This window comes from Macaca nemestrina, chromosome 8 (assembly GCF_043159975.1).
Source record: "Macaca nemestrina isolate mMacNem1 chromosome 8, mMacNem.hap1, whole genome shotgun sequence".
Lineage (NCBI taxonomy): Eukaryota > Metazoa > Chordata > Mammalia > Primates > Cercopithecidae > Macaca > Macaca nemestrina.
Window position 1 is genome coordinate 153491297 of NC_092132.1, and position 15258 is coordinate 153506554.

The following is a 15258-nucleotide window of genomic DNA, read 5'->3' on the forward strand; positions in this document are numbered from 1 at the left end:
CCCCAGCTTTACTGAAAATATAAAAAGTTAGCTGGGCATGGTGGCATGCACCTGTAGTCCCTCAGGGGCTGAGGCAGGAAAATCACTTGAGCCCAGGAAGTCAAGGCGGCAGTGAGCTATGATGATGCCACTGCATTCCGGCCTGGGCAACAAGCAAGGCCCTGTCTCAAATAAAGAAAAAAGAAAAGAAAATGTACAAAAGTAGCCTAACTCGCCTCCCATGATACCCTCAGATACAGAGAGAGCAAAATGAATTGTAGGTGAGAAGAATCTCAAGAGCTATAACAAATATAGTAAAAGTTGTCAGAAAGCAAAGATCTGGTAGCCAAGGAAAGGTCTCCATGACACACGACAAAGCAGTAACCCCGGGGTTTCACCTGTCCTTGTCCACTGGGAAGCCACTGGCTGCTTTCTGAGCGTGTCCCGGCCCACCACAGAGGAGGGCTCTAAGGAACGGGCAGGTGCTGATGGGCAGTGCCGAACACCAGTGTGCCGCCACGCACTCCTCAGTGAGGCTGTTCGCAGATTCACAGCACTGCGGGGCTGGATGTCACCCAATATGCGTAAGCACTTTTTAAAAAGCTAAAGTGAGTGGTAAATGATACGAGATATTCTATCTCGCGGCTCCTCTATGGTTTGGACTCTAGTGCTTTTCTGGGAGAAAACTAACGCCAGGTAAGGGCTTCCTCCTCGGGTCACAGCATGGGATATGCTGACCCACCGACACCCACGGGGACCACTCTGTCCCCACCCAGGGGTCATGCACCCCTGCGGCTACGTGGAGCATGCAGCCGCGCTGAGCTGGCTCTGTGGACCTCAGTCTTAGAGGAGCGAGGCAGAGACAGAAAGCACCAGAGTCCACCCATCCCCCCACGGAGCCCCCCAAAGAGTCCACCACAGAGCCCACCCATCCCACCACAGAGGCCGGCCCATCCTGCCACAGACACATTCGTTCCACCACAGAGCCTGCCACAGAGCTCCCCGCCATCCCACCACAGACCCACTCATCCCACCGCAGAGCCCACTGTCCCACCACGGAGGCCCCCACCTTGCCCCATCCTGGAGCCCGCGACCCGATCCTGCCACAGAGCCTGCCCATCCCGTCATGGAGCCCCCCCGCATACTGCTGCAGAGCCCCCACCCCTGCCCTGCACCCCATCCCACCTCAAAGCTCACCCTCCGGCTGCCTGTGTCCTCCGCGTTCCCCTAGGCTGGAACATGGCCTGTCCTCCTGGTCTCTCCGCCTTGCTTTTCGTCAGTCACAGCTCGTTTCTGGAACTCGGGACCAAAGATGCCTAAGCAAGGCCTGGCGGTGAAGTCCATCACGTGACTGGCGCGGGGCACAGTAAATGGTGCACTTGTCACTATGGCTCGATGGCTTTCAGAGGAGGTTTCTCCTTCCCTGTCTGCTTTATGATATCTTGCAGTCTTTTTATTGAACGAAAACATAGAGAAGTCCCGTAAGACTCAGAAGTATGATGCACTGTGGGTAGTGTACACACTCAGAAGAGCAGTCAGAGGCGGGGCAGTGCCAGGCAGCCCCTCACCCTCTAGAGCCTCCTGGTCTCTAGGACAGGCCGGCTTTCCTGTGTCGCTCTCCCCGGTCCCCGGAGAACCAGGACAGCTCAGCCCGGGAGGGCGAGTGTGACCACCCCAGGCCCAGCACAAGGGCCCCACTGCCCTTCCCAGCCACTGGCTTGGACATGATGAGATGTGAGGGGAGGTCTTCTGGAGAACTCACAGTAAGGTTTCCTTACTGCAAAGGTGTCCCCCATCACACCTGCAGGGCTGACGTCACCAACAGGGGCACCGTCCCCCATCATGCCTGTAGGGCCAGTGTCCGCAGCCAGCAGGGGCTACGCCGGGATGCTGAAGGCCACAGAGCAGGCAGCGGGAACCTGGTTGCTGAGGATGACATGCTGTGGTGCTCTGTGGTAAGAACTCACAAATCCTCAGTTTCAGTTGTTTTGTGTGGGACTTTCTATTATATGCAGCCAAAAGTATTCTGATACAGCAAAAAAACAAAAACAAAACAAAACAATAAAACCCAGAAAATCAGAACCACTGTCCACCTCAGCACCTGCAGGTGTGCAGCTGGCATTCTGATCCACATTCATTCAGCAAATGAGGGGCTCATGCCCAGCAAGGTGTCAGGCATGGGGGACACTGCCATGACCACAGTGGGTGGCCCTCTATCCCACAGATCTCTCCCAGCCCGTGGCACTGGACGGTGGCAGCTGCGTCCCCAGCTCTGGAGCCCCCCCTGCCAATGTGGCCTGCGGCTCTGTGTGACCTCACACGGGATCCGATGCGCCATCTGACCCCTGTACCCCAGTTTCCTCATCCGCAGCTTTCAGACAACGCCAGCACTGACCTCACAGGGCTGGCATGAGAATTACATGAGTTAATGTGAGTAACTCGCCCAGCAGTGCCAGGCACACAGCAAGCACTCAACAGATGCCAGATATGATCAGAAAACATCAAAAATAAATAAGTTGCATGGGGCATGAGAAGGCAAGGGAGCCGGAAGCACCAGAGGGATGGCACCCACTTTCGCCTGGCCTCTCTGAGAAGCCCTACATGTGGGAAGGCTTGGAGGAAGGAGAGATACGCCCCATCCTTCCTGCAGGGCATACAGGCCCCGAACCAGGACAATCACTGAAGTTCAGGCACCAGCAAGGAGGCCTGGGTGATGGGGGCAGAGTGTTGAGGGGATGAACTTGGCTGGCCTGGGCGGGCTGTGAGGGGTGGTGTGGACCCCCATAAGCAGGTGGCCTGGAGCTGAGGCAGATGGAGATGTGATCGGGCTTCTAGGGTTCCACATTCTGGAGTCGGTATCCTTCCAGTCTGGTCTTTATGCTCCAAACTCAGTGGCTTTAGGGAAATGGATGAACATATTCACACTGTCTTATAATCCGTTCTCTTTACTTAATATGGTATGAACACCTTCTTATAGAATTAAGTACTTAACTTCCATCTTTTTGTGGATGTGTATTTTTTATAACATTGCTGTGTCACCATGAATTTACCCAATCTTGTTACTGCTGTTTTCCAGTATTATACTACGAAACACAACTGGAGGGGACATCCACTTACCTAACTTGCTGTAAATTCATGATTATTTCCTTAGAAAAAGTTTCCAGAAGTGAAATTGCTGGGATAGTTACATGCAAAGAAGAGTTTTTTTTAATTGAGTGCTGTGACTCTTAAGAAAATATCATTAGAAAAGCAAGTAGCAGGAAAAATTGAAGACTGAGAAATACTGTTTGGTTGCTTTAAAGAACTACAGAATTCAGGTTTCACCAACAAAAATAAAACTTTGAATCTAATTATAGGGACAACCTAGAACATTTTGTTTCGGGCCCAGTAGTGTTACATTCTAAAATGGCCACAACAAAAGGTTGAAACTACAACTCTCAATTGTTTACGCAAATTTCTAAATTATATATAGTAAAGATAGTCAGAAAACAGATGTTTGGAAGTTTGTTCAGAATGTCAAAATATTATGAAGAATGTTACACAATGGAAATTATTTTTAAAGAGCTAAAGGTTTCATATTAAAGACCAAGAAAAAAGGCAAAGAACCTGCTGCTGTGCTTGTCTCTAGCACCCGCAACTCGGAAGCAGCGGCTGAAACGTGGAGAAGGGACGGCGGCATAACGAGGCGTCAACTGTGTATATTTACGAGGTCATGCAACTGTTTATCCAGTGACATGGCCTAAAACCCTGCAGTAGGTGTAGAGATGGCCTGGGCCACCCCTTCCTGCCATCTCTGCTGCACTGAGGACAGCATGTGGACAGACTGGGGGAGGTGGAGGCTGGGACCCAGCCCCAGCGAGGAATTCGGAGGCTGGGAGCTTGACCTCACTCGGGCATTGGGGCCGGGGAAGCAGCACTCCAACTAGGTTCGAGAGAAAAGACATGAGGAAAAGGCAGAATGAAAAGCACTGTCAAGTGTGGGTGAAGCCAGAGTCTTGCTGGGGCACAGCCCAGGCAGGGAACAGAGAGTGACCATGGGGAGCAGACAGCCAGCACCCCGGGAGGGTGACGTGGCCGGAGAAGAGGCAGGGACGTAGGTCGGGCTGGGGAATCTGTACCTCGAGGAGGCATCAGCCCTCTGCTGCACCTTCACCCATTCAGATCACTAGATGAGACCGGGGGCCAGGGTTCAAGGGTGATCAAGACCCTTCTCACAGAGTGGCTATTCCAAAACATCAAAGACAAGGAAAGTGGGAATTATAAGGTGGTGAGAGGCGTTACCCTAACAGTCAGAGTACAGAGAAACCTGCCCAACCCAATCTCGTGGGTCAGGGAGGATGTGCGGAGAGGAGATGCTGCCTCTAAGCTTGCTGAGCGAACGAGCACTTCTTCCCAAAGCGCAAGACAAGGGAGAGAAGAGGGAAGTGGCAACGGGTCTGAGAGAACCATTATGACGGCTCCATCCACAGACTGCCACGGCCACCAGAACAACACTTACCTTCAGCTAAAACAGGGTTCTGGGCATCTACATGCAAAGACTCAGATGAAATGTGAAGGCACACGAAACTTGAGAAATTGCTGTTGTCTGCAGGACACACAACGTGAATCCACGTGTCTTCAGCCCTAAACCACAGTAGCTTAGTGAGTGATGCAGACACGAAGACCTGGCCATGGAAATCACATGCAAATACCAGCAAAAGGCCTGGTGCAGTGGCTCACGCCCATAATTGCAACATTTTGGGAGGCTGAGGTAGGCTGATGGCTAGAGCACAGGAGTCAGAGTCTAGCCTGAGCAACATGGTGAAACACCATCTCTACTAAAAATACAAAAAATTAGCTGGGTGTGGTGGTGCATGACTGTAGTCCCAGCTACTTGGGAGGCTAAGGTGGGAGGATCGCTTGAGCCCAGGAGGTCGAGGCTGCAGTGAGCTGTGATTATGCCACTCCAACCTGATAGATAGGAGTGAGACCATCTCTAAATAAATAAGTAAATAAATACCAAGAAGAGATCATCAGTGCTGAGTGTAGGCTGTGCATGTGAGTTTTTCTGGTTTATTTCAAAGAAACCAAATCAAGACACAATCATTAAAAAATACTTCTGTGGCCGGGCGCGGTGGCTCAAGCCTGTAATCCCAGCACTCTGGGAGGCCGAGATAGGCGATCACGAGGTCAGGAGATCGAGATCATCCTGGTGAACACGGTAAAACCCCGTCTCTACTAAAAAAACACAAAAAAACTAGCTGGGCGAGGTGGCGGGCACCTGTAGTCCCAGTTACTCAGGAGGCTGAGGCAGGAGAATGGCATAAACCCGGGAGGTGGAGCTTGCAGTGAGCTGAGATCGGGCCACTGCACTCCAGCCTGGGCGACAGAGCCAGACTCCGTCTCAAAAAAAAAAAAAAAAAAAAAAAAAAAAAAAAAAAATTCTGTATTTGTAACTGTTATATGTTATACAACCCCAGCCCCTGAATATAAGATCTACCCTCAGAACATCTCTTACAAGTTAGTGCCAGAGAAAATTCATCTTCACCAAAAAATGAGTATCCAATGTCCACCCTGATAGCATGATCAAGTGAGGTCGAACATGGCTTTGTGGTTTTGGGTTTTTGTTGACTTGACTCCCTAGAAGCTCAGTGTCAAATGTGATGCTGAAGAATTACATCCATCCTCATGGTTATCACGTTTGTTTCCTCTAATTTTCTACTTCTATTTTCTAATTAACTTTTTTGCCCTTGTCCTTTTGTGGTTAAGTTCAGTCAAAAACTTTTTGGAAAGTGGCAAGAGAGATACAAAAAAATAAAACAAGACCAGAAATAATAAGTAAAAGAGTTTTGGGAGAAATCAAAGAGTGGCTTGCTAATTTCCATTGTGGATTGGCTCAAAGTAGGCCTCAATTATATTTTTTCATGATAAAAATAGTCAAGACTAATCCAGCATTTACTACGTGCACCATTCTTATCACTTTACAGTCATCAATTCATTTAATCCTCCTACACCCTATAAGTTAATATTGCATTAGCCCCACTCTTAGTGATGAGAAAACTAAAATATGGTGAGGTCCAATAAAGGGCCAAATGCAGCCGGGAAAAGTGACTCACTCCTTTAATCCCGGCACTTGGGGAGGTCAGGGCAGGAGGATTCCTTAAGGCCAGGAATCCAAGACCAGCCTGGACAACACTGCAAGACTTCCTTCTCTACAAAAAAAAAAGTAAAAATTAGTTGGGTGTGGTGGCATACACCAACTACTAGAGAGGCTGAGGTGGGAGGATCACTTGTGCCCAGGAGGTCAAGACTGCAGTTAGCTACAACCATGCCACAGAACTCCCGCCTGGATGACAGAGGGATACCTTGTCTCTAGAAAGCCACTTGCAACGCTGTGCAAAAATCACAGGACAAACATTCATTACACACAGGAGGATATTTTTAAATACAGCCTAACTTAAAATACATACTCTGTGGACCCTTGGGGATCATTTCCATTTTTCTTCTTTTGTGCAGAGTGTGAAACATTTTAAAGACAATGATCAGTCAGATTCGCAGGTTACTTTGAAAATTTTTAACACAAGTTTACAGATGGGCTGGTTCCAAATGTTTATTCATTGTTTAAAATGGTTTATTTAAATTTTTTTCTTCTTTTCCTGCCGATACACACAATGTACCATATAAAAAACAGTACCTGAAGATGAACAAGCCTTTCCTTGCAACAAGAGCTTTAACATGGAAATGTTTGGAGAAACTAAAAACCCAAACATCCCACTTGCTTGTCAGGGACAGAAAAGTCAATTCAAAGCAAGAATATCCTGGTTTATGTAACTGAAAATCACGGGGTAATGATGGTTCAGGCATAACTTAGTTCACAGCTTCCAACAGCGTCCTCAGGACCAAGCTCTCTACATAACGGCCGCCCTTCTCCACAGACAGATGATGGTGTCCTTTCCAGACAGGCCATCCCCACAAGACTGTGCACTGATGCCACAGCTCCAGGCCTTACACCTTTCCCGCTGTTTTTCCTAAAGCTTTCCCTTCCTAGAAAGTTCCCGCTCTTCACTGATCCAGGTGCTCTTGAGAGGGAGCTAGGGCTCCAACCAGTCAGGGGCCACCTCTGCTGGGAAGAGGGGTCCACCAAGCCAACCCCATGAGGGGGCAGGTGTTCTCCAAGGGGAGCTTTCTGCTGCCTGGAAAGGCAAGCCTACGCTGAACTGCGAATACACCAGAGTCTGCAGTAACGGGTCTGGAAAGCTCAACTCCTGAAGACCCACCAACAAATACAGACAGGACAGTTCCAGAACTAAGGCAACTAACATCCCACATGCAGACACTGCCAGCAAGTCAGGAGAGGTGCACGCCTTAGAGCAGCTGCGGCGGACACCCATCACCGGGATGCCAGAACAGCCAGGCACCTCTCCTGGAGCTGAGATTAAGAGCAAGGCCCATGACCTGAGGATTGGGAGAAGATTTTCATAGGCAGATGAAGTCAGTGCACAGAAGAATGACATGAAAAAAGAAAAACAGAGGTTTACAGATGAGCTTCTACTGCCTTTGCTGAGGAGATTAATTTGTTTCTGCTATTAAGCCCTGGAGGGGAAAGGTGGCTACCAGCAGATGCAGGATTTAAACTGGAGTTTGCACACCCTACGACCCCATGCCTGGTCAACGCCAAAGCCCATCTGCTCACCTTCCCTAAAAATTAAAGTCTTTTGTCATGAACACACATGAAATCACCATGCTCAGTTTTTGTACACACAGGTACCTAGGAAACAACAAAACATATTTAAAAAGTTGGTGGTACTAGGAAGCCTGGTATGATGAAAACTACTTGGTAAAACTACGGTTAATTAAGAATAATTTTCAACTGCATAGAAAGTGAGCCCACTAACTTCCTGTATGGCAGCCTATAATTCTTTTATAACCAACATGCTGGCAATGCTCTAAATATGACTCCCATCTGGCCAAAATGATGAATCATAGCTATTTTTATTATATCCAATGAATGACCATGGAGCATCTGTCCTGAGGGTCAATAAATAGAATATTTAATTAACTTCATTTTAAAATCTATAATCAAAGTATATATCATTCAGTTCCTTGGATAACTGAGGAGTCATGAAGCTTTTCCTCAAATACGGCTATATAATAAAAAAATTTATAGCATTCCTTCAATTTTGACATTATGGAAGATAATGTCTTCAAAACAAAACAAAACAAAATCCTCTCACCCTTAAAAAGATATTAGAGCACTTTAGTTTCAGAATTAGTTGAGTTCTGGGTACATAGAATCCAATGTAATTTACATTCCATGAAGCCTATTTTTGCTTTTATATTTAATTTGGAATTTCTACCAATTTCAAAACTGAAATAAGTAGACAAAAATAAGAGAAGCAATAGATTGCCACAGAAGGGCATGTACGTCACTGGGGAGAAATAATGTAATGTGATCTGAATTCTATAAAAATAAAAATCGAACTAACCCATTTAAATCACAAGTAACAAAAGGCATACAAAAAGTTGGTAAATAAATACATGTTTATTTCTGTCTTAAGCTGTACCACTTTGGACTATCGTAAGTGCAAAGTTCTTTCGAAGGATAACAAATACACATTGAATACTATGAAAAGTTGACTTAGAATGCTTATGTGAGGAAACATCTCTGTGTTGAGAAAACTTTACTTTTAATTACTTCATTCCTTTGAATTATTTGACATAGTACTCATTTTGCTTACAACGTTTATCCTTTAACCTGAAAATACAACATACAGATTTGACGTGGTAGCTCAACAGAGGAAGCCGTTCCATACCTCTCCGCTTTTACCCAAGAACAGGGGCGATCACCAAGGAGTGACAGCGAAGGGGCAGGAATGGCGCACAGAGGCAGGACGCGCCCCAGGTCATCACTGAGAGCAGATCCCACGCCCCTGAGCTGCCGCGGTGAAGATGCCTCGGGTGACCCAAGAGAGAACCCAGGACAGGGCCGGCTCTGGGTCACCTCTGTCCCTCTGCGTCCTCCCCGCCCAGATTGTGCTTGGACAGAATATTGCCTACAGCCTGCTCCCCGTGCTGCCAGATGTAGGGGATAAAATATTCTAATGTGTTCTCTTCCAAGCAATGAAAAAGTCACACCATCCAGAAGGAAATGGTACGCACACTCTACAATTACTATTGGAGCCAAATCTGTGAGTCACCCAGCTGCCGGCACAAGACAATTTGGCTACTGGAAAATCCTGATTAATGACATTTTTTTAAACCCAGAGTAACAACTTGACCGGCCAAGAATTACCATTTTTTCATCATTTCGCCATTTTTGGCCTTGGTTATCTATTACCTTTCTCAGAGAAAAGGAAGGAAGTAAAATGAAAATGGTGTAAGGTGCGTTCATCTCAGGCCAAAATGTGCTTTCCAAGGTGCGCTGGGGCCGGGGTTTAGCGCAGCCTCGCGACCTGGGGGAAGGGTCCTTGGAGAGCCTCCCGGACTTCCTCGGGCTACGCCGAGGTGCTGGGTTATTTCCCAACTGCAAACACAATTAATTCACCGGCTGTTGATAAGAGTCCTCCTGACAGCGCGGATCACTGGGCTCCGCCAGGCGCTGGGACCGGGTCTCTGTCCGGGGCGCCCCCGGCCCGACCCCGCCGGGGGTCCTCGCCTTCGCGTCACCGGAGCTGCCTCCAGCCTCGAGTCCGGGATAATGGGAGAAGCGGCGGCGCTTTGGAGGATATTTCCAGCTCCCAAACCCCCCACAGCCCAGGCTGGCCGAGTTCATCCACACGAAGGATAAATTCACTGCTGATCGCTTTATCTTTAATCGATACAAGACCGGCGCCGCCGATAAGTCACGAATTCCCAATTCCAAGCCGTGGCCGGGATCGCCATTCACCAGCGGCGGCGGCGGCGTCGCGCAGGGGCGGGAAGGACCCGGGCTCCAAGCGCGTAGGGCCCGGACCCCGGGCCGCGAGTTTCCGACACGCATCGCAGACCCGCCGCGCGCCCTCGCCCCCGCGCCCGCTCTGCACCTGAGAACCTCCGCTGTCCCGGGGCTCCGCCTTCTCGCCGGCGCCCACCTCGCCCAACTATCTTTCCTCGAGGCCCCTCCCCGGGTTCCCAGGTCCAGCCTGCTCCGAAGCCTCCGGCACCACACACGCCGCGCGCGGAGGGAGGGCCGGGCGGGGAGAGGTGTCCAGTCCAGTCCAGCCCAGCCCAGCCCAGCCCAGCCCCACCTGGGCGCGCAGGCAGAGGAGCCGGCGCCCGCCGCCTCCCAGCCCTCCGCGCAGAGCTGTAATAATTACATCCTCATTATTTCTCCTGCAATCGTTAGCGAAGGAGCCGGAGAACAGCAACAGCCGCTGCCGGGGGAGGCTTAGTTACAAAACCCTGCGCTGGGTAGCGCCTCGCTTAGCAACCACCCCTAAAAAAGCCCCCGTGCTCCTCGCTCGCACTTGGAGAGCCGGGCGGCGGCCACCCCCTCGCTGCGCGCACCCTCCACCCCGCCTGGTCTCGGCAGCCGCGGCCGCCCGGCACAAGGGGCCGCTCCTGGCCGCCCCCGCCCCCGCGAGCCCCCGCGCGCGCAGCCCAGCCTGACACCCTTCATTCATTCCCGGTCCCCGTCGGCGTTTCCATCCGGGCTTGGGGGGAGGGGGATGCAGTCTGCTGCCTGCCGCCCCCACTCGCTCGCAGCTGTCCCACCGGAGGTAGGCGCGTAGCCCCTGGCCCGCCGGCGCTTCCCAGGCTGTGCCCCCTCCACGAACGGAGAATTTCACACCTCCGCGGCCCCGTGGGCTCCCGCACCCCCGGAGCCCAGGGTCCCGGCACCCCCGAGCGCGGCCAGAGATGCGGGGAGCCCGGCGAGGAGCGCAACGCGCGACCCCCGAGCACAGGCTGTCCCTGGGGTCGCCGGCGCTCCGGCCCTGGCGGGCGGCACGACCCTCGCTCGCCCCCGCCCCCAACCCTGACGCCCTCGCTGCGTCCCCGCGGTTCCAACACGCCGCCCCCTCCCCGCCTCGACGGCTCTCACAGCCCCGCGCCCGGCTTCTCGCGCCCAGCTCCCTGCGGCCCCCGGTGGCTCGCACCTTCCTCAGCGCGGACATCCTCGGACGCTCCGAGCTCAGCAGGTGCGGGGCGACATGGCGAAGCGGCCCCTCCTCAGGCCGGCGGCTCCCGGGGCTCGCGGGTCGGGGTCCGTGCGTCCGTCCGCGGTCCGTCTGTCCGTCCACCGCCGCCGCCGCGCGCTCAGACAGCGCTCGAGCCCGGCGCACGGTCGGTCCTCACGGCCGGCGCCTGCGCACTCGGCGCCCGGGGAGGCACCGGCGCACTGGGGGGCGGCCGGCGCGCGGCTGCATCTGGGGAAGGGCCCGGCTCGGGGAGCGCGCGGACAGCCCGGCCCCAACTGTTGCGCGGGGCGCGCGGGTCACCTGGGGACGGCGCGGGGCTCCCGGCGGGAAAGCAGCGGCCTTCACCGCGGCGCGCGCGGGCGACGCTCACCGCGCCCGAAAGTTAGCTGGGGACCCGGTCACACCCGTCGCCCCCGGGCAGGGTCAGCCTTTCTGGACCGCGGTTAGGGACGCGCCGGCGTTTTGTGCAAGGGACTCGCGCTCCGGTTCGAGTCGGCTCGGCTCCCAGTGGGGCTCGCGGGGCAGAGGGGACGTGGGGCGAGGGAGGCGCGGGCGCTTGCGAGGATCTCACTGCGAGGTGCGGCCGCCGCGTGGGTGCTGGAGGCGGAACCTCCCCCGGTTTCCACAGGCGGGCTCCGCTGAGGTGGGTGTGCGGCGGCGGCTTCACGGGGACCCACCGGGGGCGCCCCGAGAACCTGGGTCCGGACGCAGGGAGCGCCCTTGGAGGGGGCCCGCCGCCTGGGTTTGCTGTGAGCGGCGTATGGACGACAGAGCCGAGGAAAAGGGAAAATCGACCCGGAGAAGTGGTGTTGACAACCACAGCAGCCGGGAAGATCAGCCACCCTGGCCACGTGTGGACGGACCCTCGCCAGGGTCATGGGTTTGCCCTTCCAGGAGCGGAACGCGGGAGCGAGACGCGCTGGCATGGGGGTCCCCGGGCGGTCACCGACCCTGGGCAAGTCTCGCAGTCCCAGTTTAACGTAAATGCAGAAATGGATTTCTGCTTTCCACCTGCGTGGCTATGGCATTTAAATGAGATAAAAGATGCGAAAACAAACCGCATAGAAAGACGGATGGGAGTTAGAATGAAATCAGGTCATCCAAAATATTTGGAATGGACAAACCCATCTTTTCCAGAAATTCCAAGATCTTTAAACCAGGCTCTGTAAGAATTTCCCGTATAGTTGATCACCCAAATATTCATCAGTTGCAGTGTATTTTCAAGGCAGAGTGCTAAACGATGAGGGGGTAGCAAGGTGAATGGAAGAAAGAAGTACAGCCACTGTCCATTTCTCCTAAATGTTTCCCGAATCCATCAGTGGTCTCCACTGGATTCAGAGCCCAAACCTCAACCGGGGAGAGAGTCCAGGTCAATTTATTTTCATTTCACAATTTACTTTCCCTTTGCTTTCCTCCCCGGCATTTCGTCCCCATCCCTTCACATTTTTTGAAAGAATCTATTCTTTCATGCAACAGCAACAAGAAAATCACACAAATCTACTGACGGCCTCTCCTGTGTTCTTAGTGTGTGAGCAGTACAGAAAGCCACGGTCGCTGGCCCCACGAAGCCTTCTGTCTAGAGAGGGGTCCACCCAGAAGTTACCCAAGGAACAATTACAAGTTATAATTACTTCTCTGAAGGAAACATATGGAGTGTTATTGGTGAATGTGAAAACGGCCACGAATATGGTTTGTGACATCAGGAAAGAACTTTTTGAGGATGTCGTTACTAAATCTTCCCCTGGGTTCTCCCACAAGCAGGTTTTGAGATGTGGATTTGGGTGCAGGTAGTTCATTTTGGAGATCGATCCCAGGAAACTAGAGGAAGTCGGGAGAGAGAGGCAGGGCAGGAGGGGACGTCCTGGAGGCTGCGGTGACACCAGGCTGCTCCTGTCGGCACTGGGGCCCCGTCCTGCTGGGGGTGCTCTAAGAGAAGCAGCTTGGAGTGCACGTCAGCATAGGAAGGCTGGACAGCTTTTCAGCTTCTAGGTACCAGTGACTGAGGGCTGCTCCTCACCCACACACCCTGCTCCCCCAGCTGAGCACCTCCCAAAGCTTCAAAGAAAGTCCAGAGGCCAACCAGCAAGGAAGTGCACCGGAACCTGAGAGCACAGTGAGGGTGGCGTCAGAGGTAGCCTCTGCCATGGCCCTGGGAACAGGATTTAGGGAGATAAGTGCAGGCCTGAAGACCTGGGGAGATAGAAGGACTTGCTGTTTTTGTTTGTTTGTTTTTTCAGACGGAGTCTCACTCTGTCACCAGGCTGGAGTGCAATGGCACGATCTCAGCTCACTGAAACCTCTACTTCCTGGTTCAAGCGATTCTCCTGCCTCAACCTCCTGAGTAACTGGATTACAGGTGTGCACCACCATGCTCAGCAAATTTTTTTTTTTTTTTTTTTTTTTGTATTTTTAGTAGAGACGGGGTTTCATCATGTTGGCCAGGATTGTCTCGATCTCCTGACCTCGTGATCCACCCACCTTGGCCTCCCAAAGTACAGGCGTGAGCCACTGTGCCTGGCCTTTTTTTTTTTTTTTTTTCCAAGACAGGGTCTCACCACTCCTGTTGTCCAGGCTGGAATACAGTGGTGCTGTCATGGCTCACTGCAGCCTCAACTTCCCTGACTCAGGTGATTCTCCCACCTCAGCCTTCTGAGTAGCTGAGACTACAGGTGTGCACCACCATGCCTGGCTAACTTCTAGTATTTTTAGTAGACACAGGGGCTTGTTACGTTGCCCAGACTGGTCTCCAACTCTTGGGCTCAAGTGATTCTCCTGCCTCCGCCTCGCAAAGTGCTAGGATGACAGGCATGAGCCACCATGCCTGGCCACATTTTCCTTTAACTGAACAGTCAGAATAATTGAAACTGAGGGAGAAAAGAAGGACAACATGATCGTGACTGGAGAAAAACTCAAGGTTGTCTTTCAGGACATTTTAAGGGCTTTGATTTGTATCCTCTATACAATGAATTATGATGTAGGATTTTGAGCAGGGCAGAGATTTTCTTCATAGACGATCATGTCATTTGCAGACAAAACTTTTATTTCTCCCTTCCCAATCTGTATACCTTGTTTACTTTTCTTGTCTCATTGCATTGGCCAGGACTTCTAGTGTGACAGTGAGAAGCAGTGGTGAGAAGGGGAGCCTTGCCTTCTTCCTGATCTTAGGGGGAAAAGCTTCTAGTTTCTCACTGTTTAGTATGCTGTGAGCTCTAGGGTTTTTGTAGGTGTCCCTTATCAAACTGAAGAAGTTACCCTCTAATCATAGTTGGCTGAAGGTGTTTGGGTTTTTTGTTTGTTTGTTTGTTTGTTTTTGAGACGGAGTCTCGCTCTGTTGCCCAGGCTGGAGTGCAGTGGCCAGATCTCAGCTCACTGCAAGCTCTGCCTCCCGGGTTTACGCCATTCTCCTGCCTCAGCCTCCCGAGTAGCTGGGACTATGGGCGCCCGCCACCTCGCCCGGCTAGTTTTTTGTATTTTTTAGTAGAGACGGGGTTTCACCAGGTTAGCCAGGATGGTCTCGATCTCCTGACCTCGTGATCCGCCCGTCTCGGCCTCCCAAAGTGCTGGGATTACAGGCTTGAGCCACCGCGCCCAGCCTGGTGTTTGGGTTTGAAATCATGAATGGGTGTTGGATTTTGTCAAATGCTTTGTCTGCATCTATTGATGTGATTGTGCGGTTTTTCTTCCCTATTCTGTTGCTGCGATGGCCCACATGCAGTGGCTTTTAAATGGCAGATTTTAAAATGACCATTTTGGCTGCCATAAGAAGAGATGGCAGTAGGGTGGGAGTGAGGAACTACAGTGGAATTGGGGAGATCAATTTAAAAATGCTCGGAGAAATCCTGGGATTGCGGAGATCAACCTAAAACAGGCTGGAGAAATCCTAGTGACAAATGATGAAGACACAAACTCAGCAGTGGAAGTAAGATGCGTTGCAAGCAGAATGCACTTGATGTGATTTTTCTGGATGGGTTATTCAGGAAGAGAGGAAGAGGAGAGTCATCAGTGACTCCCAAGTTTGGCCCAGCAATTGGATGATACTTCTGGGAGGCCTTAGCGTGTTACATGCTTACTGAGAAGTGTGTGTTGGGGCTGGGGACATGGATGCCTTGGGGACTTTGACAGGAGCAGGTGCAGTGGAATGGTGGAGAGAAAAGATGGACGGGGTCACAGAGTCCATGGAAGA

At 51.8% G+C, this 15258-nt stretch overlaps 2 protein-coding genes across 5 annotated transcripts in view; both read right to left on the reverse strand.

The window, feature by feature from the left end:
• The window catches only part of LOC105491902 (DLG associated protein 2), a 921137-nt gene extending 909909 nt beyond the window's left edge, over window positions 1–11228 (reverse strand). The window contains exon 1 of one of the 4 annotated variants that reach the window (XM_011758618.3): window positions 11034–11228. The gene's annotated coding sequence lies outside the window, so the exon portion shown is untranslated. Of the gene's footprint in view, window positions 1–9295; window positions 9359–11033 lie in introns of those variants that run through there. The other 3 variants (XM_071068682.1, XM_071068680.1, XM_071068681.1) reach the window with 3 other exon arrangements.
• Window positions 8482–10429, reverse strand: LOC105491899 (uncharacterized). The gene has a single exon (XM_011758610.3). The coding sequence runs from the start codon at window positions 9935–9937 to the stop codon at window positions 9494–9496; it is 444 nt and encodes a 147-aa protein (XP_011756912.2). The 5' UTR covers window positions 9938–10429; the 3' UTR covers window positions 8482–9493.
• Window positions 11229–15258: the final 4030 nt, after the last annotated feature.